General features: G+C 45.3%; 1 protein-coding gene across 1 annotated transcript in view; it reads left to right on the forward strand.

Annotated features, from left to right (window-relative positions):
* The window catches only part of SNX29 (sorting nexin 29), a 604,821-nt gene that overhangs the window by 302,150 nt on the left and 281,008 nt on the right, over positions 1-21,663 (forward strand). Inside the window, exon 16 of the mRNA XM_017890705.1 lies at positions 5,970-6,076. Coding sequence (XP_017746194.1) covers positions 5,970-6,076 — 107 coding nt within the window. The remainder of the gene's footprint in view (positions 1-5,969; positions 6,077-21,663) is intronic.

The following is a 21,663-nucleotide window of genomic DNA, read 5'->3' on the forward strand; positions in this document are numbered from 1 at the left end:
TGAGAAAAGTATGATATAGTTAGGCTTAATTTTGTATTATTTCATAATGGAATTGAAGTTTTTGGCATGCTTGCTAAAACTGAACCAGGGCAGCAAGGAGGTCAGGTAGTTGCTAGGGAAGGTTGCCTGGCTAGTTGCTAAGAGAACTTCTATAAATTCATGACTGTCCAGGGTCTTTCCCCAAGGCTTCAAGGTTAAAAAGCTTATTTCTGCATCTCTACCACCCCGGTGTTGAAGGTTGCTGATTCTTCTTAAATGTAGTCCTAGAGGGGCTGGTGCCTTGGGGACAGGAGGCTGGTGACTTGGGGATAGGAGGCCAGTCGCTTGATTGGACTTGAAGCGGATTGAATGAATCATGATGAGCAGGACCTCCTTGCAGAGGGCAGCAGCCTGGGCCTGGCCAAGATGAGATCATTTGGAGTCAGGGGCAGAGCAGGGCTGTGAGTTTGCCATCTTGGGTATGTATTCGCACCAGGCTCTACTGAGCAGCTGCAGCCAGCTTCATAGTACGGTGCCTGCCAAGGCATCTGTCTCCTGGTTGCCCTGCCAACGGGTTCCTCTGCTCCCTTACCTGACTTTTCTAAGTCCCATGGCTAAGGGCAGGCTCCCCTCAAATTCTGATTACATAGTTTACATATCACTAACATATAATCATAGTTTACACATAATTTTGTTTGTGTCTTTAAATCAAAACTTCTCAGGTACATAGATAAAGTCATTGGTTCTCTTAGCTTTATTACAAAAGACAGGAGGCCTCTGGCTGTCACCGTCTCCCACTTCCCACCCTTCAGAAGCCCTTCTTTGAAACTTTTCCACTCATGCTTTGGGTTGTTGCCTCCGTATCTCTGATCAGCATGGCTGTTGCCATGTTTTTATTTTTCAGTTGTGGGAGTTACTTATTTCTCATTGTGGAAACTGTCTTTGACTGCTCCACCTCCAGAAAACACACACACAGCTCCCCATCCTCTGGCACAGTCGTATCCTCATTTTGGTTAGATCAGTATTCAGTGATTACATTATTGTAACTGGAAATGCTCTCCACAGCTGTGAGGTACATGATCGTTTTTCCTGCACGATCTCTTGATTTCTCTGGTGTTAACACTTCATTCAACTGCACATTCTTCCTCAGTGTGTAAATCCCCCTGGTACATTCAGGCACTTCAAGCTGCCTCCCACTTGCACCCAAGGCAGTCTCTCCTGGTGCCTTCTGGCCTACTCGAGCCCGAAGCCTGCTGCTTGTGGGCCCACATTCTCCACTCACTTTTTTTCTTAACAACTTTCTTGAGATATAATGCACATGACATACAACTCACCCTTTGAGAGTACCTAATTTCAGTGGTGGTTTTTTTTGGGTTTTTGTTTGTTTGTGTTTGTTTGTTTGTTTTTGAGACGGAGTTGTCCTCTTGTTGCTCAGGCTGGAGTGCAATGGTGGGATCTTGGCTCACTGCAACCTCTGCCTTCCGGGTTCAAGCAATTCTCATGCCTCAGCCTCCTGAGTAGTTGGGGTTACAGGCGCATACCACCATGCCTGGCTAATTTTTGTATTTTTAGTAGAGATGGGGTTTCACCATGTTGGCCAGCTGGTCTCGAACGCTTGATCTCAGGTGATCCACCCACCTCGACCTCCCAAAGTGCTGGGATTACAGGTGCGAGCCATCACGCCCTACCCTCAGTGGTTTTTATATTCACAAACTGTGCAACCATCACCACTCTCTAATTCCAGAACATTTTTGTTGTGCCCCAAAGAAATCTCATACCCTATAGCAGTCAGTCTTCATCCCTCCTACCCCCAGACCCTGGCAGCTAAGACCTTCTACGGACATTTTGTGTATGTGGGATTGGGTAATCTGCGGCCTTTCGGATCTGGCTTCTTTCCCCTGGCTGAATGCTCTCATGGTCTATCCGTGTTGCAGCGTGAGTTGGCTCTTCAGTCCTCTCATATCTGAATCGAACTCCCCTGCATGCCTAGACCACATCTTGTTGACTTACCAGGTGATAGTCATTTGGGTTGTTTCTGCTTTTTTGTTATAATGAAGAATTCTCTGGCTCACTTGTATGTTGGATTCCCTATATGTTTACAATTCCTAGATTTCTTCTCTTCTTTAGGTGCGAGGTAAAGTTTCTGCAACGACACGTGTCTGAAAATGCCTTTATCCTGCCTCTCACGTGGCTTGCCTGGGTATATAATTTAAGGCTCGAAATAATTTTTCTTCAGGTTGTTGAAGATGTTTCTTCATTGTTTTCTAGCTTTCTGTGTTGCTCTTTAGAAATCCTATGCCATTTCTAGTTTTTATCGTTTGTAAAAATTCTTCCACTTCAGAAGTTGGTAGGCTATCTTCTGTGTCTCCTGTGTTCTGAAGTCTGTGAGTGAGGCTTGCTTTTGTCCATTTTGCTGGACGTTCATTGAACTCTTCCATCCTGCCCCTCGTTTCTGTTGACTCTGAATTATATCTTTGATTTCCTCTTCTGTGCGTTATCTTTTTCTCCTTTCTTGATCTCTTCTCATTTGGACTTGTAGTTCTCTGTTCCCTCCCTCTTTTTTGGGTGGGGGGGGAACAGGGTCTTGCTCTGTGGCCCAGGATGGAGTGCAGTGACACCATCTCAGTTCACTGCAACCTCTGCCTGCCAGGCTCAAGCGAGCCTCCCACCTCAGCCTCCCAAGTACCTGGGACTACAGGCACGTGGCATCACACCGCACTAATTTTTGTGGTTTTTGCAGAGGTGGGGCTTCGCCACGTTGCCCAGGCTTGTATTCCATTTTGTTATTCGTTGCCTCTATTTTCTGGAAATTTTGCTACCCTCTCCCGTATAGTCCCTGTTCTGTTTCTGCTGTTACAGTTTCACTCTGTAAAAGGGCTTTTGTGTGCTTTGTGTTTTCTTTTCTCCTTTTAAATATCTCCCTATTCTTATTTCATGACTACACTGTCTCCTCCTCTCTCTCTGGAAATATTACCAACAGTTTGCTTTTGAAGTGTTTTCCCTAAATAGTGTGTCTTTCCTGCAAGTTGCTTTTCTCTGTTTATTCCTGTCTCAATCTTTCATCTCAATCTTTCATAAACTTCTTAGGTGCTATTCTCAAATGGGAGGTGATTTCTAGATGTCTACTGAGGTGTTGGAGTGGGATTAGAAGTTGATTCGAAGCTCCATGAACATTGACTTTGGGCCTCTTGGGGTGATCTGGCTGTGCCATTCCACTGGAGAACTACCCCTGGTCTCCAAAGCTTTTTTAGATTCCTGGGAGAATACCTTTCCATTCCCTGCCTGAGAGGCAAATGCTGTCTGCCTGCTATTCTGGGAATGAGTGGGGCTGGGGAGAGGGAAGAAGAATGGGAGAAACTCAGAAGTTTAGTGTGTGTTACTTTTATCTCTCCATTAAAAAAATAGAATACCCCAACCTCAACTCAGTCTGGACCTACCGCATTTTCTCCAGAGAATAAACGTGTATTCTGCTAATCGCTTCTTAAACAGACTTTTAAAACCTTTCTTTTGCTTTCTAGTCCTGTGTTCACCCTCACTTCCAGAGGTGTCTCGTGCTAACAATTCATTAGCCTTTTGTGAATCATTCCATTCTCATCAGGTATTATTTTGGTGGCATGCATGTCTATTTAGGAATGAAATTTTCTCAGGTCTGTCAAGTTACTTATCAGTCGTCTACCTGATTCTCAGCTTCTGTAATTTGGTTGTTTCCTCTCCAATGCTTTTTTTTTGAGTGATGCCTTTATAAACCCCCCCCCTTTTTTTGCTTTTATGATTATTTTTGACACGTAATAATTGTACATATGTATGGGGTAGTGTGTGATATTATGATACATGCATACTAAATTTAATGATCAAATCAGGGTACTTACCATATTCATCATTGCCTGATAGGAGACATTTTAATTGCTTTTTTTTTTTTTTTTTTTTGAGACAGAGTCTTGCTCTGTTGCCCAGGCTGGAGTGCAGTGGCACAATCTCGGCTCGCTGCAGTCTCTGTCTCCCTGTTTCAAGTGATTCTCCTGCTTCAGCCCCCCAAGTAGCTAGGAATACAGGAACGTGCCACTATGCCCAGCTGATTTTTGTAGTTTTAGTAGAGATGGTTTCTCCATGTTGGCCAGGCTGGTTTCGAACTCCTGACCTCAAATGATCCACTCGCCTTAGCCTCCCAAAAGTGCTGGCATTACAGGCGTGAGCCACCGCACCCAGCCTCAATTGACAGTTTAATGGGATTTTGAGAGGATGTGAGTGTAAATGACTGTGTTCAGGCTCTCATCTTTACAGAGTTCTTCACGGTTTTTCTTTCCATAACTATTTGGGGTTATCTGTTGTGATCGGGTCACTCTGTGCATTTGTGGCCCAGGACTCAGAGCTTCTTTCTGCATGTTCCCTGCTGTCACTTATGGCCTTGAACCTTCTGCAGGCTCTAACAGTGTGGCCCGAGGAGGCTTAGCCGCCTGGCTTAGTTGCTTCAGTTTTGACTCCTGGTTTTGCTCAGCCTTCCTGACTTTCACCTTCTCCCTGAAGGCTACCCCCTATCAATGGGGGACTAGTCTCAGATCCTTGTTTAGCCTCACTGCCTGTTCCATACAGCTGATAGGGCATCCAAGGGGTTTCTTGTCCCTGAACACACAGGAAACTGATCCTGCATCGTCGATGCTTGTTTTGAGCTTGAGGCTAATCCGCGTTCTTAAACATGCTGTGGATCTTTTTCTTTGCCGTTGGTGTGGGAGGTCTTCCCTGTTCTTGTTTCCTGCTTTTCTTGGAACTATCTGGTTCATTCCCAGTTCTTCTTTATTTGCTCTCCCCTACAGAGTGGGCATATATGGGCATATACGTAATCATGGAAACACTACTCGGAGCCATCTGTGCCCATGCTTGCTCTGACCTGGGAGCCAGTCTCTTTAACGTGTCTTTTGCATTGACGTTCTGTGTTGGTTTTCGAGTTTTTCTAGAGGTTTTCTTGCTGTCATCCTAAGTATGGTTTATAAATGCCGATCCTTGGTTTTACAACATTATTCTGACCCCCATTAGTGCTCCACAGCTCGCTGTGGGCAGGCACTACCTCACTGGATCAGTTTTTTGTTGTAGAAAAGGAAACTTAGCAAATATAAAAGATGTAAGTGGACTGAATGCAGTGACTCACACCTGTAATCTCAACACTTTGGGAAGCCGAGGAGGGAGGATCACTTGAGGCCAGGAGTTCAAGACCAGCCTGGTCAATATAGTGAGAACTTGTCTCTACAAAAACTTAAAAAAAAAAAAAAAAAAAAAAAAGAATTAGCCTGGTACAGCAGGGGTATGCCTGCAGTCCCAGTGACTCAGGAGGCTGAGGCAGGAGGATCGTTTGAGCCCAGGAATTCGAGGCTGTAGTGAGCTGTATGATTGATTGTGCCACTGTACCCCAGCCTGGGTGACAGAGAAGACCCCATCTCAAACGAAACAAAACAAAACCTCCACTCCCCCCTCCCAAAAAAACCAAAACAACAAATGTAGGCTCTTATGTCTTGCCAAATCTGTCAAAACATTGCCTGCTTTCTCCTGAAATGGAAAGTAGTGACAAGATTATTCGTTGACTCCTGTGCTTCTATCTTCTGACAGTTCTTGCATTTTAAAATTACAGCTTATCGCTTTTTTTTTTTTTAAGTGACAAAGTCTAATTCTGTCACCCAGGCTGGATGATACTGGCACAATCATAGCTTATGGCATCCTCGACCTCCTGGGCTCAAGCAGTCCTCTCCCCTCAGCCTCCTGAGCAGCTGACACTACAGGCACACAGCACCATGCAGGCCTTATCACTCGTTTTATTGTACTAAGGTGAAAATGTCCCATTGGTTAAGTAATTAGTAAGTGTGTGTGTGTGTGTGTGTGTGTTTCTTGAGAGCATTTTCAATCTGAAGTCATCTGAGAAAGAAGAATTTTTTCTTTTTTTCCTGGGAGAATAATTTTCGATACTGTTGAAATATTTATGACATGTCTCTCTTTCTCTAAAGTTGTGCCAAATCTTTGGAGTGTTGATGGAGAAGTTACAGTAACTGAACAGAAGCCGGGGGAAATTGCTGAAGAACTTGCAAGCTCCTATGAAAGAAAGCTCATCGAGGTAAGGAGTCTGCATCTTTGTTTTTGATGTTGGCTGCTTTGGAGACTTTTCAGGACAAGCATAGCCTGTTCTAAAGTCATATGAGCAAAACAACCAAGCAACTCTTCAGCCCCACAAAACAAAACAAGACCAAGTCAGTGTGCTTTATAAAGAGAAGTATGAACTGATCCTTTGAAACATCACTTAATTATTGGAAATTTCTGGCACTTACAATAAGGAAATAAGAGAAAAATATATATGTAACATTAAAAAGGAAATAATTGTAACATATGGAGATGAAAACAGGAGAGAATATCGCATGCACCTTTGTGCTGTTAAAAGTGAAAATATGCATGAGGTGAACTATTTTTCATAAAAAACATTCCTTATCAGAATTAATTGAAGATGAGGCAGACTGGTCAAAGGGAACCCCTTGCCCTCAAAAGAAAAAACAAAACAAAAAACAAAAACACTTTGGAATAAAGTTGTACAAGTCACTGAAGAACTGCTTCCTTAGAAGACGGCAAGCCTAGATGGTTTCATGGTGATTTCTAGGAAACTCTTCAAGGTAATACACAAAGAGCCCTTTGCTATTTATATTTCCTGAGAGAGTTTTTATACATCTCTCTCTTGGTTCAGGTATGCATTACCATGATATAAAAAAATCCTGACAAAGATAGCATAAAAAAGAACACTATCAAATAGAATCATCTGTGTATAAGACGTACAAAAATTCTAGAAAGTCGTTACTCAAATTCAGTCACATATTAAAAGAACAGTGCACGTAAAACATAGGGTTTATTTAGGATTGCAAGGATGGCTGCGTGCTAGATATTCATCCATGTAATTCATCTCATTAGTGGCCCTCAAAGAGGAAAACCAGATATTTATCTTGGTAGGTAATGAAAAATCATTTTATAACTTTATTGATACCTGATAAACAATATTCTTCATATATGAGGAATAATGGTAGTTCTTGGATATGATAAAGAGGTTTTCCAAAAACCATCGATTGTTACCATATTCGATGGTGAAGATGAGAAGCTGTTTTTGATGAGCTGTGTGTACACGTTGTAATGGTCCCTTGGTGGTAGTATTATAAGCCATGTGTGTATGTACATATATACACATGCTAACTAGACAAGCATACTTTTGGTTATTTCTAAATCTTCTACAGTGAGTTTTATTTTGATAATCAGGAAAACACTCACTCATTGCTGTGGAGACATGCCTGAGCTTGGGTGGGTTTCAGAAGCCCAGGGCCTTGGAGGGGGTTCCCCTAAGTTCATTGCTGGTTCAGGCTGCCATTCTTACCATCTGTTTTGTCTGGTCTCTAAATTGACTCTAAAGAAGGAAGGTGACTTTAGAAACATCTTGCATTCTAACTCAAGTGAGCGCAAGGGAAGGCAAGCTGAGGCCTTAACACACAGGCTGGTGGGGATGAGTCAAAAGCCAGGCTGGGGAGGCCTGGGGACAGGGCACTCTTGTGTGGTCTCTGCCCACCGCTGTGCCCTTCCTTGGGAGCTCCCTCAGTGGGGCCATGAGACTCAGACTTGTCTGGTGGCAATGCCAGGGTTCTGGGCTGCGAGTCTATGCCTGGAAGGCCCAAGTGGAGAGGGAAACAGGGCCCCAATCTCAGGACTGGGATGACTTGTGTATTTCTTTCCCCTAGTGGACTCCGAGTCCCTGGAAGGCGGGACAGTGTCTTTGCCACCTCTCTACATTCCACAGCCACTTATTGGCAAATGGTAGATGCTGCATAACCCTTGAATTTTTAAATTCTCCCTAGGATGGGGATGTCTGGATTTACTGAATGAAAGAAGGCCTGATGAGCTTAGAGAGGGTGAAAGGTTCTCAGAATGAAAGTGCAGGATGAAAGGTTCTGTTCCTCTGGGGAACAAAGGTGCTAAGGTGAGGAGTCCGTCAGACCAGTGCAGCTCAGCAAGGGCGCCTGCTTTGCAGGGTCCACAAAGGCATTGAGTGCTGGGTCCAGGCACCACTCTCCGTGGAGATTCTCGACCTGTGGGGCAGCGTGTAGGGTGGGGTCGGGTGGGGGTGCAAGAAGACAGTGATTGGGTGTTTGACCCTCTGAGCCAAGTGCCACTGGTTCATTCGTGGGCCGCGTGGTTGGATGATGTATTTCAGTGTTGATCAGATGCCTGCTTTCTGCATCAGCAACAGCAAGAACAGAGGCTGAATACAAGGAAAGCATTGGCAGGCACTGAAAGGAGACTCACAGGTCGGAACAGAGTGGAGGAGGGGAGAAAGGTGGTACTGTGGCTGTGTCCTGGCTGTGTCATCACCTGCTTTGCTTTGACCATGTGAAAGTCTCATCTCCTGCTGTGCTGACCTCAGCTGGGATGTGTGGAGAGGATCAGGTCATGTGGGGAGTTACTGCAGGGTTCACCTGCCTGGCTATTCTGGCCAGCTGTGAGAGGATGAGTGTGGAACTACCAAACGGGAGGGCTCAAGGTTCAGGCATGAAGGCGTGAAGACCTAAAGTCAATGCCATTATGCCCTCTTTAAATGGGCTGGTCTCAATTAACCTTAGGTGACCTTAGGTGATCCATCCGCCTTGGCCTCCTAAAGTGCTGGGATTACAGGTGTGAGCCACTGCACCTGGCCCACAGTTAAGTCTTAACTAGAGCTCAGAGCATCCTGGTGGAAATTAGATTAGATAGCTAATTAGAAATTAGATTAGATAGCTAATAAGAGCACATGAGTTCTGTAGAGGAGGCACACTTTCCTCTGGCCCTCAGTGTTAGCAGGAAGCATAGCTTGGAGAGCCTGGGGAGGCCATTGAGTAATAGATGGTGCCAACTCAGTTCATGCACACACATTGAGTGCATTCTCAGTGTCCAGCCCTTAGCTTCCTTTCTCCTCCCTTTGTGACTTTTCCTAGCCTGGGAGTAGCAGTGTTGATGGTTGTAGGAGATGAGCCAAGAAGTTGTGAGGTTGAAACAGAGACATCCCTGAAATGGCATTCACTACACTAGATGGAGCTTTTTTTTTTTTTTTTTTTTTTTTTTTTTTTTTTTAAGACAGAGTCTCACTCTGTTGCCAGGCTGGAGTGCAGAGGTGTGATCTTAGCTCGCTGCAACCTCTGCCTCCTGGGTTCAAACGATTCTCCTGCCTCAGCCTCCTGAGTAGCTGGGACTATAGGCATGCATCACCATGCCCAGCTAATTTTGTATTTTTAGTAGAGATGGGGGTTTCACCATGTTGGTCAGAATGGTCTCAATCTCTTGACCTCATGATCCACCCACCTCAGCCTCCCAACGTACTGGGATTACAGACGTGAGCCAGTTGCAGAGCGACTTCTTGTGGATGAGGCAGACGTGCCTGTTCTGATCGTCAGGACACAGGATTGAAGTGCAGAGGTGGGGTTATACCCACAGACCTGGAGCCGTGTCTTTGACAGCAGCTCTGCCGAGGTTGGCACCTAACCACAGCTTCTTTAGATAATTCCTCGCCGCTTCTTAGAGACTGTTAGTGATGCTCAGAATTTCTGCTGTTCACTTCCCCATCCTTCTTGAAATTCTAAGACATCAGAAGAGAAACAATTTTTCTCACCAGGGTTTTGAAGATAAAATATATTGAACACATCCAAGATAGATCTCTTCTGAGTCTCTTGCTTCTTTACCTCTTTTAAGTACATTTCCTTTGGTTTGCACTCATCTTCAGAGATGTTCTATTCTTTTTCAGCAGTTGCCTTCACAACAATGTGACATGTTGGCGACATTTGGACTTTGGGCCTGCATCACTTTGTCGCTGCCTTCTGCAGCCTGGTGACTTAGAAAGCACATGTATCGCATGTCAGACTGAGTTCAGATTTGCCACTTGCTGCCATATGTTCCTGGACACAGCCCCTAACCTCTCTAAGCCTCAAGTTCTCCATTAGTGAAATGCAGCCAGTCGTACCTGCGAGTGGGTTTGTTTTGGGAATGGCACATAAAGAACCCAGCTGAGTGCCTGCAGTATACAGGAGGTGTCTCTGTGCTTCCTCTTCTCCCCTCTGTCCTGACTTCCTTTGGAGGGCTTCCCTCTCCACCATAGCATGCTGTCTGGGTGGGACAGTACATCCAAGTGCTTTGCCCTGGTTTTGGTTCAGGGCTGGGCACATGACTTGAGCTAGGCCAATGGGGGTTTAACGCTGAAGGTATATAAGAATGCAGCAATGCTTGGGAGGCCATTTATTGAATAGCAATTAACAATAAGCATTTATTCAATAGACTACTAGCAATGAGTCTGGTAAGACTCCAGTGGTTTTCTGTGTTGAACCTGCCAGAATTACTCTGGTTTCAGTTCCTTTTTCTTTTTTTTTTTTTCTCTTGAGACAGAGTCTCATTCTGTCACCTAGGCTGGAGTGCAATGGCACAATCTCGGCTCACTGTGACCTCTGCCTCCCAGGTTCAAGCAATTCTCCTGCTTCAGCCTCCCAAATAGCTGAGATTATAGATGCATGCCACCACACCCGGCTAATTTTTTGTATTTTTAACGGAGATGGGTTTTCACCATCTTGGCCAGGCTGGTCTCGAGCTCCTGACCTCACGTGATCCACCTGCCTCGGCCTCCCACAGTGATGGGATGGATTATAGGCGTGAGCCACTGTGCCTGGCCCCAGTTACTTTTCTGAGCCCAATTTCCCCACTTTTCTGCCTGTTTATAGTGAATTCTATTTTAGTTTAGGTTAGAATCTGTTTTTTTTTTCTTTTACAGGACCTTGGGATCAGTTACACTGCCAGTGCTTGCCTCATAAATTGGCACCAATGGGTTCCAACACTTTTCATGTGTCCAGGGGTCATTTTTATATAACAACAGCATGAGCTTTTCAATAAAATACTGGATTTTTGTATAAGGACTTTTGCTTTTGTTTACCAGCGGCGCCCTCACTTACATAAAGCTTTGTATCGGTATGTAATTCAGTTCTCCTTCCGCTCACTGTTTACCAGGGCTTAGCTCCCTCATGCTGCCTTCAGGCTCTCCCAGGTCTTGCTTGCTGGCACTGTTTTCTAGCTGTTTGCCCCACTTGTGTATCTTGTACTTCAATATTGCCGGTCCATCCTCTGCAAACAGAACTTTACTTCCTTCCATATGGCAGGGCTCGGCTAGCTGTTGATTGATTTTTAAAATTATAGGACACTTATCATTTACTGTCTGAGTGTGGTTAGTCCCTGAATTTTTCTCATGGGTAAAATAATGGTGTATTAGCAACATTTGTTCTCATTATAATGGCAGAGTTGCTATTAATGGAAAAGTAAGCTTAAACATCAAGCTGGTAAAAAATACACTCATAATCACATGCTGTAGATAACTGTGAATGTGATCATCATTTTAATAAACTGTAAACATTCCAGAAGCAGCCAGCACCTTGGGAGCAGTTACACCACCAGTGTTTGCCTCATAAATTGGCACCAGTGGGTTCCAACACTTTTGACTTGTCCAGGAGTCATTTTTATATAAGAGCAGCATGGGCTTTTCAGTAAAATACCGGATTCTGTATCAGGACTTAGGATAAAAAACTCTGAGCTGAGATGTACATTAAACTGATACTCAAAGTGAAACGTATGATGTGACTCTTTTTTTTTTTTTTTTTTTAAATGGAGTCTCACTGTTGCCCAGGCTGGAGTACAGTGGTATACGATCTCGGCTCACTGCAACCTCTGCCTCCCTGGTTCAAGCGATTCTCCTGCTTCCCCCTCCGTAGTAGCTGGGATTACAGGCATGTGCTGCCATGCTCAGCTAATTTTTGTATTTTTAGTAGAGACAGGATTTCACCAAATTGACCAGGCTGGTCTCAAACTCCTGACCTCAAGTGATCTGCCCACCTCGGCCTCCCAAAGTGCTGGGATTACAGGTGTGAGCCACCATGCCTGTCCTTTTTTTTTTTTTAAATCACATGAAACTGAGTGGATTGAGACAAGGCTCTTACCTCATATAGTTTGATTACCAAGCAAAACTGAGTGTTTAAGTGCCTCCTATGTATCAGTGAAAAAGGGTAAGAAGTTATAGTTTCTAGCAGGATAGGTGTAATTCCCACTAAAGTATGAATGACTAACAGAGCTAAACCTCCAAGGAGTTCTTAAAATCTTTTTGTTACGTAAAAGTTGAAACATACACAGATATAAATGAGTGTAATGAGCTTCTGTGTACCCATCACCTGGCTGTAGCTGTTAGTAACTCCTGGCCAATCTTGCTTCATCTGTATCTTGTCCCACCCCTCAAACCTCAGCTTCTCATGGTATTTTGAAGAAAATTCCAGATTCCATATTATTACATTCCTGAGTATTTCAGAATCTATCTTTAAAAGATAAGAGCTCTTTTAAAAACCCCACATTACTGCAATACCATAGTCACGCTTTAAAAAGCCTGTTAAAGAAGGGGTCATGCTAGTCCCAGTGATTCTCAGGTTGGAGTGTCAGGGAGAGGAGCTTCTTTAAGAAGGTCTTTCAGGGGGCCCCTGGCTCACTCTTTCTCATCCGCAGCTTCCCGAACAAGGAACTGGAGCATCTCATTTACCCAAGATGGCTAAGCTCAGAGCTTTTCTGCCTCTTGGATGTGCCCTTTGCTTGGCTGCCTGCCTTGACTTCAGTTAACAACACACACAGGTCAGGAGCACAGCTGCACAGGCCCTGGGAAAGTGAGGGATTTGAGGATGAGGACGTGTGACCCAGCCTGCAGGCTTCACCAGCGCATGAATTTCCAGCCTCCAGCGTGGTCTCCTTTACAAATGGACTCCTTCCCTAACAAAGGTCTCTCCAGGAGGAGGAGGCAGGCTGTATCTCACACAGGTGTCTATGTTTTTTTAAAAATACGTATATATTTTACTGGTAAAGAATAGGCAAAAGAGCATAAAGAACTTCCATATAGTCATCACCCTACTTCAATAGTTATCAACTCTTGGCCAGTGTTGTTTCACCCACTTACCCTCCTGTTTCCCCAGTATCACGTAGCGTTTGGAAAGAAATCCGAAGCACAACGTTGATTTTGCCCCTAAGTAGTTGGGAATATATTAGTAGTAAACTACAAGGGCTCTCTTTTTAAAACAGAAAACACTCTGTAGGATCGTTATCGCACCAAAAGTTGGCAGTAATTCTTTGGTATTGTCAAGTATCTGGTGAGTGTTCACATTTGCAGTTTAAACAGATGTTTGCGTCAGGATCCTAGTAAGGTCCCCACCTCACGATTAGGGACGGATCTCTTGAGTCTCTTTTAATCTGTGTGTTCTGTCACCTGTGTCTCCTTGCCTCTCCCTTTCTTCCTTACGTGTCATTTATTAGTTGAAGAACCTGGGTTGTTGATCCTGGAGAATTTCTCCCACCAGTGCCTTTTGAGGGTCTATTATGTGTGTGGTACTCGGTGGCCTGTTGGGTTTTTTGTGACATTTTATGAAAAGCAGCTATAGATATTGATGTTACAGCCTGGGCAATGTAGTGAGACCCTGTACTTACAAAACAATGTTTTTTAAACTAGCCGGGTGCAGCAGCATGCCTGTGGTCCCAACCACTCAGGAGGTTGAGGCAGGAAGATTGCTTGAGCCCAGAAGGTCAAGGCTGCAGTGAGCTGTTGAAGGAGGAGGTGGGACTTGACTCCAGAGGTGGGACTCAGACACTGGACCAAACTGACTAGTAGCTAAAACAGGGCTGGGTGGAAGCAGCTTTCCATCAGACATGCTTGTGGGTACCATGTCAGTTTATCATCGTCATGGCAACATCCAGGAGTTACCGCTCCTTTCCATGGCAATGACCCGAAAGTTAATACTTCCTCTCTAGAAATTTCTGCATAAACGACCCCTTAATCTACACGTAATTAAAAGTAGGTACAAATGTGACTGCACAACTGCCCTGAGCTGCTGCCTTCTGTCTACCGGTCACCCTGCTCTGCAGGAGCAGTCCCGGAGCTGTCACTCCACTGGAGCTGTGACACCGCTGCTTCGATAAAGCTGTTTTCTACTACCTCCAGCTTGCCCTTGAGTACTTTCCCGGGCACAACCAAGAACCCTTGCAGGCTAAGCCCTTCTTTGGGAGCTCATCAGTCCTGCATCACTATTATGGCGCCACTGTACTCCAGCCTAGGTGACAGAGTGAGACGTCTCCAAAACAAACAGACAAACAAACAAAAAAAGATAATGAAGGTAATAGCAGTTAGGGCAAATTGAGGGGCTATTCTATTTTTAGGCACTGTGTTAATTGCATTACATGGACTGTCTGATTCGTTGTTCTCTGCAGACCTACAGATGAGGAAGCCGAGGGTTGGAACGGCTAAGTCACCTGCCTGAGGTCACAGGGCTAGCATGGGTAGAAGCAAGATTTGACCCCTTGACTGACCCCAGAGTTGGTACTCTTCCCATCACCCTCTGTGGCCTTCTCTGTACCTGACTAGAAACAGGAATCAGGCCTGCCTTGCCTGGTAGCTCTAACTTTTAGTTCTAAGCAAGCCAGGAAAATGAACTCAGTGACAAACATGCTGGCTATTAGCTTGTCAAGAACTAGGGAACGATGGAAGCGATGAGGAGGGAGAATGGAAACGGATTCTGGCTGGCGACACGGTTTCTGAAGTGAGCACTTACTGGGTAAATAGCCGTGTGTGCTGGCTTGGATGGCAGGCCCCTTCTGATGCCTCTTGTACCCACTGGGTGTCCCCATCTGTTCCTGTGTGCTGGGGTTGTCCGCCTGTGCAGCAGAAGGAAAAGGGTCCGCTATTGGCACTGTCTTCTTCTCAATGGCTCTTCCTTCTTCCCACCTCTCCCCTGGCCTCTCAGTTACCTCTTTGCATTTGCCTGGGGTGTGTTCAGGTGCAGGTCACAGTCGTGCCACTGTGCAGGCATGCTCGCGCCCCCAGCTTTGTAGTGTCTATCTTTGCTGATCTTTTGATTTCTCTCACAGAACCTTGGATACCTCGTTTCCCATTTCATGGCGAGGTTGCCACCCTCTCCGGTGGCAGCGCCGGGCCCTGGTCTTGGCTGTGTCTCCACCCCGTGTGTTCTGTTTCGCTTCCATTTCTGCTGAAGCTTCATTTCCGGTTGTGCCTCTGATCTGGAAGTCGGGAGTACTTGCGAATGAACAGATGAACTTCCTTAGAGAAACACTTGGAAAATGATCCAGTAGTCCTTTTTTGGGCGATAGATAAAAATACTTGTAATTATAGTGGCTGGTTTTCAGCTTTTCAGACCCACACTATTTTGGGCCTGTTTTATATTTGCCTTCCTCTTTGAGGCGGGAAGTGGCTTCAGGAAGCCAGAAGGAGTCCTATGGCCTTGATGGAAGCGAGTAAAAGAGATGTCGTTCTGTCAAGGTTGGGCTCAGAGTTCAGAATACACCCGGGGAAGGGACGGGGCTGTCTTGAATGCTGCATGAGCTCAGCCTGCTGGCAACGTCAAGGGCTCATCACTGGCAGTGTGGAGCTGGAGAAACTGGGGGTGCGGGGAGAGTGAAGAACGCCGAGACAGGGAGGAGGGAGGGACTTGTGGCATTTAATGCATGTAGATGGACAATGACAAACTACTCCGGACCCAGTCTGCTTGGTCCCTTTCTTTTTCTGCTTAAAACTTGCCAGTGGCTCACTTTCGCCCTTAGGTTCCTGTAAAAGTAACGTGTACACATGTTAAAGTAAGCCTTTTTGCTGTGTTCTTGCCTTCCCACTCTGAGCATGTTTTCCTTTCTCAAATGGATGTGTTCTCACTGCAGACCTTTACACAGGCAGATATAAGGTCCCACCTGGAACCCTGTTCTTTTTTCATGAACCCTCTCTGTCCATTTTCCCTGGCTGACTTCTGATCTTTCAAATCTCATCCTGGAAGCCTTCTCGAATCACCCTACTGTACTCCTGAAGACTGGGTTCAGTTTGCCACAGGTGTCCTGCACGTCCTTTGTGTCACCTCTCCTAATCCTGCTAGTACGGTGTTGTGAATGTGCCCCACTTATCTGTGTTCATTCTTCATGACCTCTGGTACCTGGTTGATGCTTGTATCATTGAATAAATAGTTTTTTTTGGTTGCAGAATAAAAAAGTTTGGCTCAGGCTGTCCATGACAAAGACTGTGTTATTTATCAAGGTCTGTCTCATTTTTCTTTTTGTAGACACATAGGACAGATGCATTTCCTAGTCTCCTTTATGGGTAGCTTGGGACTCTGTGACTAGTTTTGGCCAATGGGTTGAAAGTAGAGGTGATGAGCGTTATCCTAGACTGAGGCATAGGAGAGTGGGAATGAGTTTTCTTGGTTCTTGCTCCCCTGCCATGGTGATTCTGGAAGCCGTGTGTTCTATGATGCATAGCTAGAAAATGACACTAGCCTGGATTCCTGAGTCACTGCTTGGAGGAGAGTTGCTCTGTTGTGTTGCCGGATCCACTATAGACTTTGTAAGAACAAGAATTGACTGGTATCTGCTCAGCTTGTTATTACCACTGAGTCGAGCCTGTCGTGGTAATCTCGAGGAAGGGAATCCCTTGGCCCAAGGAAAAGTCTGGCTTTAGCTGTGGCAAATGCTTGATACTTAAGCTGTGTTACCAGGCTCCTGTTTCTCTCTCTTTAGTGTGCTTTCCTCTTCCCTTTCTGGGTTGACATCATTTTTGGTAGGCGTATTAGTCCATTGTCATGGTGCTGATAAAGACGTACCCAAGACTGGGAAGAAAGAGAGGCTTAACGGACTCACAGTTCCACATGGCTGGGGAGATCTCACAATCATGGCAGAAGGCAAGGAGGAGCAAGTCGTGTTTAACATGGATGGTGGCAGGCAAAGAGAGAGAGCTTGTGCAGGGGAACTCCCCCTTATAAAAGCATCAGATTTCGTGAGACTCACTGTCACGAGAATAGCACGGGAAAGACCTGCCCCCATCCTTCCGTTACCTCCCATTGCTCCCTCCTACGACACGTGGGAATTGTGGGAGCTACAATTCAAGGTGAGATTTGGATGGGGACACAGGCAAACCGTATCAATAGGTTTTCCTCCTCAGGGTCACACATGATTGTGATCACCCCTGGGCACACAGTTTTTCTTCCAGGTTCACATTCATGGGAAAAAGCAAGAGTCTGTCTCCATTCCTGTCAAAAACCTCACATTTACTCTGTAGAGTCCACTTAGGTTCCATTCTTTCAGCTGATCACAGGATCTGGCTGGTGCTAAGACAGGGAAGAGCTCCATGGAGACGTGGAGAAGGGAGGTTGGGGAGAGGGATGGATCCCCAGATGAAAACTGGGACTGTTGTTAGGGGAAGCGGATGCCATGGTGGCAGAAAACCGAGGTTCACTTCAGTGCTCAGTGCATGAATGAATGGATGAGTGAGTGAGAGCCAGATCAGTGGATATATTGAAGAATCAGCCCTCTCCCTTGCCTTGGGGGGGCTCACAGCCTAGTAGTCGAGTTAGCATCAGAAAATAATAATTTTTAGCAGCAAGAAATCAGTGAGTCAAAAGAGGAGGGAAATTGTCGCTGTCAGATCTGCTGGTGGAGGGGTTGTGGTTTGGGGTGTATTGGAGAAGATAGTGCAGAAATGTTCGTTTTGAAGCTGGGCTTTGCAGGTAGAATAGAACTTTGCCAGTGAGACAGGGTGGGGAAGGGCAGTCCAGATGGCAGGAACAGCAGGTGCGAAGGTTTGGCCACCTGGGTGTGTCAGGTGGCAACTGACTGATAGACCATAGAGTGAGACAGAGGCAAGACGCCTCCGTAGTTCCTTTTTTAGCACTGTTTGTCATTCCTACTAGAGAGTCTTTTAGGTTTCAGATGCTACAATTAATGTTTCTTTTTCTGAAAGTGGTAGGATTGGAAAGTTCTCCCTTTTCTCTGTCTTGATTCTCCCTACCACAGGTGCATGTGGAGAGCTGCACCTTCCTCCCATGGCCACTCTTGGCCTTTGGATAGGAATTTCCTCCTAAGTCCCAGCCAGTCATTTCAGACCTGTTCCGGAAGGTAGAGTTTTGTCAGGTCGGTGGTGCAGAGAGGCTTCTGTTTCTTAAAGGTACTCTACTAGTCGATTGCCAGGGGCACTGCCAGAAGACTTTCAGCTTGAATGACTTGGAGCAGTTTGGCTTGGAAGACATCTTGTAAAAAGCATTGCCTCCAGGTGCCCTGTCGTTTTAGAAACATCTCCCCGTATGTAATAGGGAGACGTAGGACTTTGCTTCTAATAGTGTGATATTCTTGTTTGTTTTATTTGAAGGATCTAAAATCTTCTGTCCCTTCCTTGTTCTCTTCCCCCTGCGAGGCAGATACAAGGCACAGTGGCTCTAGTGTTAGTTAAGCTTGTAAGGATCAGAGGTTTTACTAACCTTGTTTAAGCTCTTATGTAAGAATTGTTGCTAACGTCCAGCTGAGCAACTTTCTTATGTAGAATGCATAGAAATTTTCACTAGAGTAGTTCACTCTTATTAATGAATGAATAATGAATAGACAAACTATTTAAATCCAAATTAATATAATTGACACCATTTAATAAGCACGTACTATGTGTCAAACACTGGGCAGGGGCGTCATATACATCTTTTTATTATTATGCATATATTTTCAAAGAGATGGGGTCTTGCTATGTTGGCCAGGCCGGTCTTGAACTTCTGGCCTCAAATGATCCTCCCACCTTGGCCTCCCAAAGTGCTGGGGTTACAGGTGTGAGTCACCATGCCTGGCCCCATTATATGCATCATGTCATTTAATCTTCACGACAGCCCTGCAAGGTAGGTGATGGTGGATACTGAGGCTCAGAAAGGTTGAGTAGAATATCCCAAGTTGCATAGTCAGCAAGTGGCAGAGCTGACATTTGGACCCAGTTCTGATAACAGCGGTGACTGCTTTCCTGCTCTTCAGACAGTGTGCTCGTTTCTGAAGATGAGTCGGCCCGAGGTAGAGGTTAAGCTCATCGTTTCTGTTTCCTGACACATTTTATGACTGTCTTCTAGTGGAAGACTTTTCTAAAGCCTGAAAAAGACTTGAAATTGGACTTGGAACGACTTTGAGGTTTTGTAGCTTCTCCTGATTCATTACAGTGCGAATTAGCTAAATGAATTATTTAGCTCAGCTAATAGGGTGATTTGATCCAATAGCTTGGTAGAAAGAACATACTGAACGTTTTATTTAATCTACTTTGGGGCATATTTGAATGGATTAAAAAAATAAAGTACAAAGAATCCTTTTTATCAATTAATTTTGAGCCATTCTGTTCTTTTGGAAAGCTGCAGATATCTTTCTCAGTGATTGTTAAAATCCTTATCAGGCTGGCAAGCTTGCGTTCATTCAGTGCTTACAGAGTGCCAGGCATATTCCTAAGCACTTTATTTATCTCATGTGATCCTTATAACCACTCTGTGTGGTGGTATTACTCTCATTCCCACTATACAGAGGAGGAAACTGAAGTGTGGTGAGGTTACTGATGGTCAGGGTCACGTAGGTGTTCAGATTCCAGACCTGAAGCTCACAGCCACTCTCTGGGGAGAACTTTGAATCCAAACACCAGGAGATGACGATCTGTCCCCACTCTTGGTCAGAATGTGAGAATCGAAATCCTGGCTCTAGGCGCATGCCTGGGCCCTGTCACCCGACCTCTGTGAGCCTCAGATGTCTGCATCTGTGGCCTGGGAATCATCATTTCCAATGTGTAGCGTTTATAGATCAAGCAGGGAATTGTATGCATGGCCGCCTGTCACCCCTCATCTCTCGGGTGGGGTGCCTGCTGTGGTGGGGAACCTTCTTGTCTCATTTACCTGTTTTGGGGACAGACATTGTCACTCTCAGTGGAACAGCCCTCAACCCTGTCATGCACAGGGTCGCTGGAAATCTTCTCTCGTTCCTCCCTCCTCCGATGGGCTGAGAATGGCCTGGCGTGCTTACTCAGGGAGAATGAGTCTTCTTGGTTTCTAAAGACTCACCCTTTCTACTCCCAGGCCTGGGAAGTCCACAGTCACCTGCCTCCTTCCGCTGTCTGCCTGCAGCATTCTGGGCAGCTGTGGGCTCATGCTGCCACCATCACGGCTGCCGCCATCACGATTCCCTGCTAGCTGGTCCCGCCTCCCTGCCCTTTGTCTATGCTCAGTGGGGAACACAGTTCGTCTCTGGGTAGGTTCAGGTCATTTCAGTCACAGCCCAGACCTGTCTATGTCCCCAGGCTGGCTCCCTGCCTCCCTACTGGCTGGCTGTCACTTGGCTAAGGACTACAGCTGCCCTGGACCTCTCTGGGCCTTTGTGTCCAGGCCTAACGTAGCTGGAGCCCCAGGGAAGAGATGACTGCCCCTTCCTGTATTAGCCTGTTTTCACGCTGCTGATAAAGACATATCCAAGACTGGGTAATTTATTAAAAAAAAAAAAAAAAAAAGAAGCTTAATGGATTCACAGTTTCACATGGCTGGGGAGGCCTTGCAATCATGGGAGAAGGTGAAAGGCACGTCTTACATGGTGTCAGGCAAAGAGAGAATGAGAACCAAGTGAAAGGGGTTTCCCCCTATAAAACCATCAGATCTTGTGAAATTTATTCTCTACCACGAGAACGTTGTGGGGTAAACTGCCCCAATGAGTCAGTTATCCCCATGGGTTCCTCCCACAACACATGGGAATTATGGGAGTTATAGGTCAAGATGAGATTTGGGTGGGGACACAGCCAAACCATATCACTTTCCATGTCCTTGCTTCTCCACTTCTACTCATCCCAGGGTTGACTTTCCTAGGATGACAGGTAGTGGGGTCACTGGTTCCCTTTAAGGATACGCACACACCCCACCATGGGGCAGTGAAGCCAGCCTTCCAGGAGAAGTTGCCAGAATCCCTTAACATTCCTTCTCTTCCTACCAACCCAAGAACTTTTGCTTGCCAAGTCGCCCACGGCTTTCTTAGTTTTGTTTTTGAGAAAACAACTCTCACAACTTCCTTCATGGCTAATTTTTTCCCATCAGTATCCTGCTTTTTCTGCAGCTTCCGTTGACGAAGGTACATTTTACCTCTGGAACCGGTGGAGCAGAGAGCTGAATATACCCTGTTTCCTCGGGCTTCCTTGGAGTGACTCACAGATTCCATTTTCAGTACCGAAAACTCAGCTTTGCCAGGGCAAACTCTCAGCAACTCTTTTACAGTGACAAGTACTTTAGAAAAGTTTCAATTCACTTATTTCTCTGGGTCACACAGGCAACTCTGCCCTGTTTTGAGCAAAGACTGTTTCTTTAGCAAAGGATATTGAAATTGGGTTTTTTTTTCCCCCCACTCCCTTTAAGTAGTTTTTTTTTTTTTAAATCCATTTTAAGGTAGAGAAGGGAGATGAGTCTTAAAAAAATTGAAAACTGTCTTTCGACAAAGACCAACTTCTGTGCACCAGCACTTTCATCTCCAGGTGCCCGAGATTAACGTTTCCAAAAATGAATCTTTTAAACTCAGTTCTTCTCCTCAAAATGAAATATGTTCTATGGTAACAACCCGATTCCTACTATGTAATATGTAGAAATCATTTTCCCTTTGTCAAGAAAACTAGATTTAAATGCTAAAATATTATCTTTTTGTCTTCTTGAAAAAATTTTCTTCTTTTGGTGGTAAAACGCTTTTAAAATTAATGGAAAATCCTCCTCTTCCTGTGCTCTGGCTCGGGAGGAGAGTGAGATATCAGATCTCAGTTTCTCTGTAAGTATCATAATGACTGCC

The sequence above is a fragment of the Rhinopithecus bieti genome, unplaced genomic scaffold (assembly GCF_001698545.2).
Source record: "Rhinopithecus bieti isolate Rb0 unplaced genomic scaffold, ASM169854v2 scaffold_19459, whole genome shotgun sequence".
Taxonomy (NCBI): domain Eukaryota; kingdom Metazoa; phylum Chordata; class Mammalia; order Primates; family Cercopithecidae; genus Rhinopithecus; species Rhinopithecus bieti.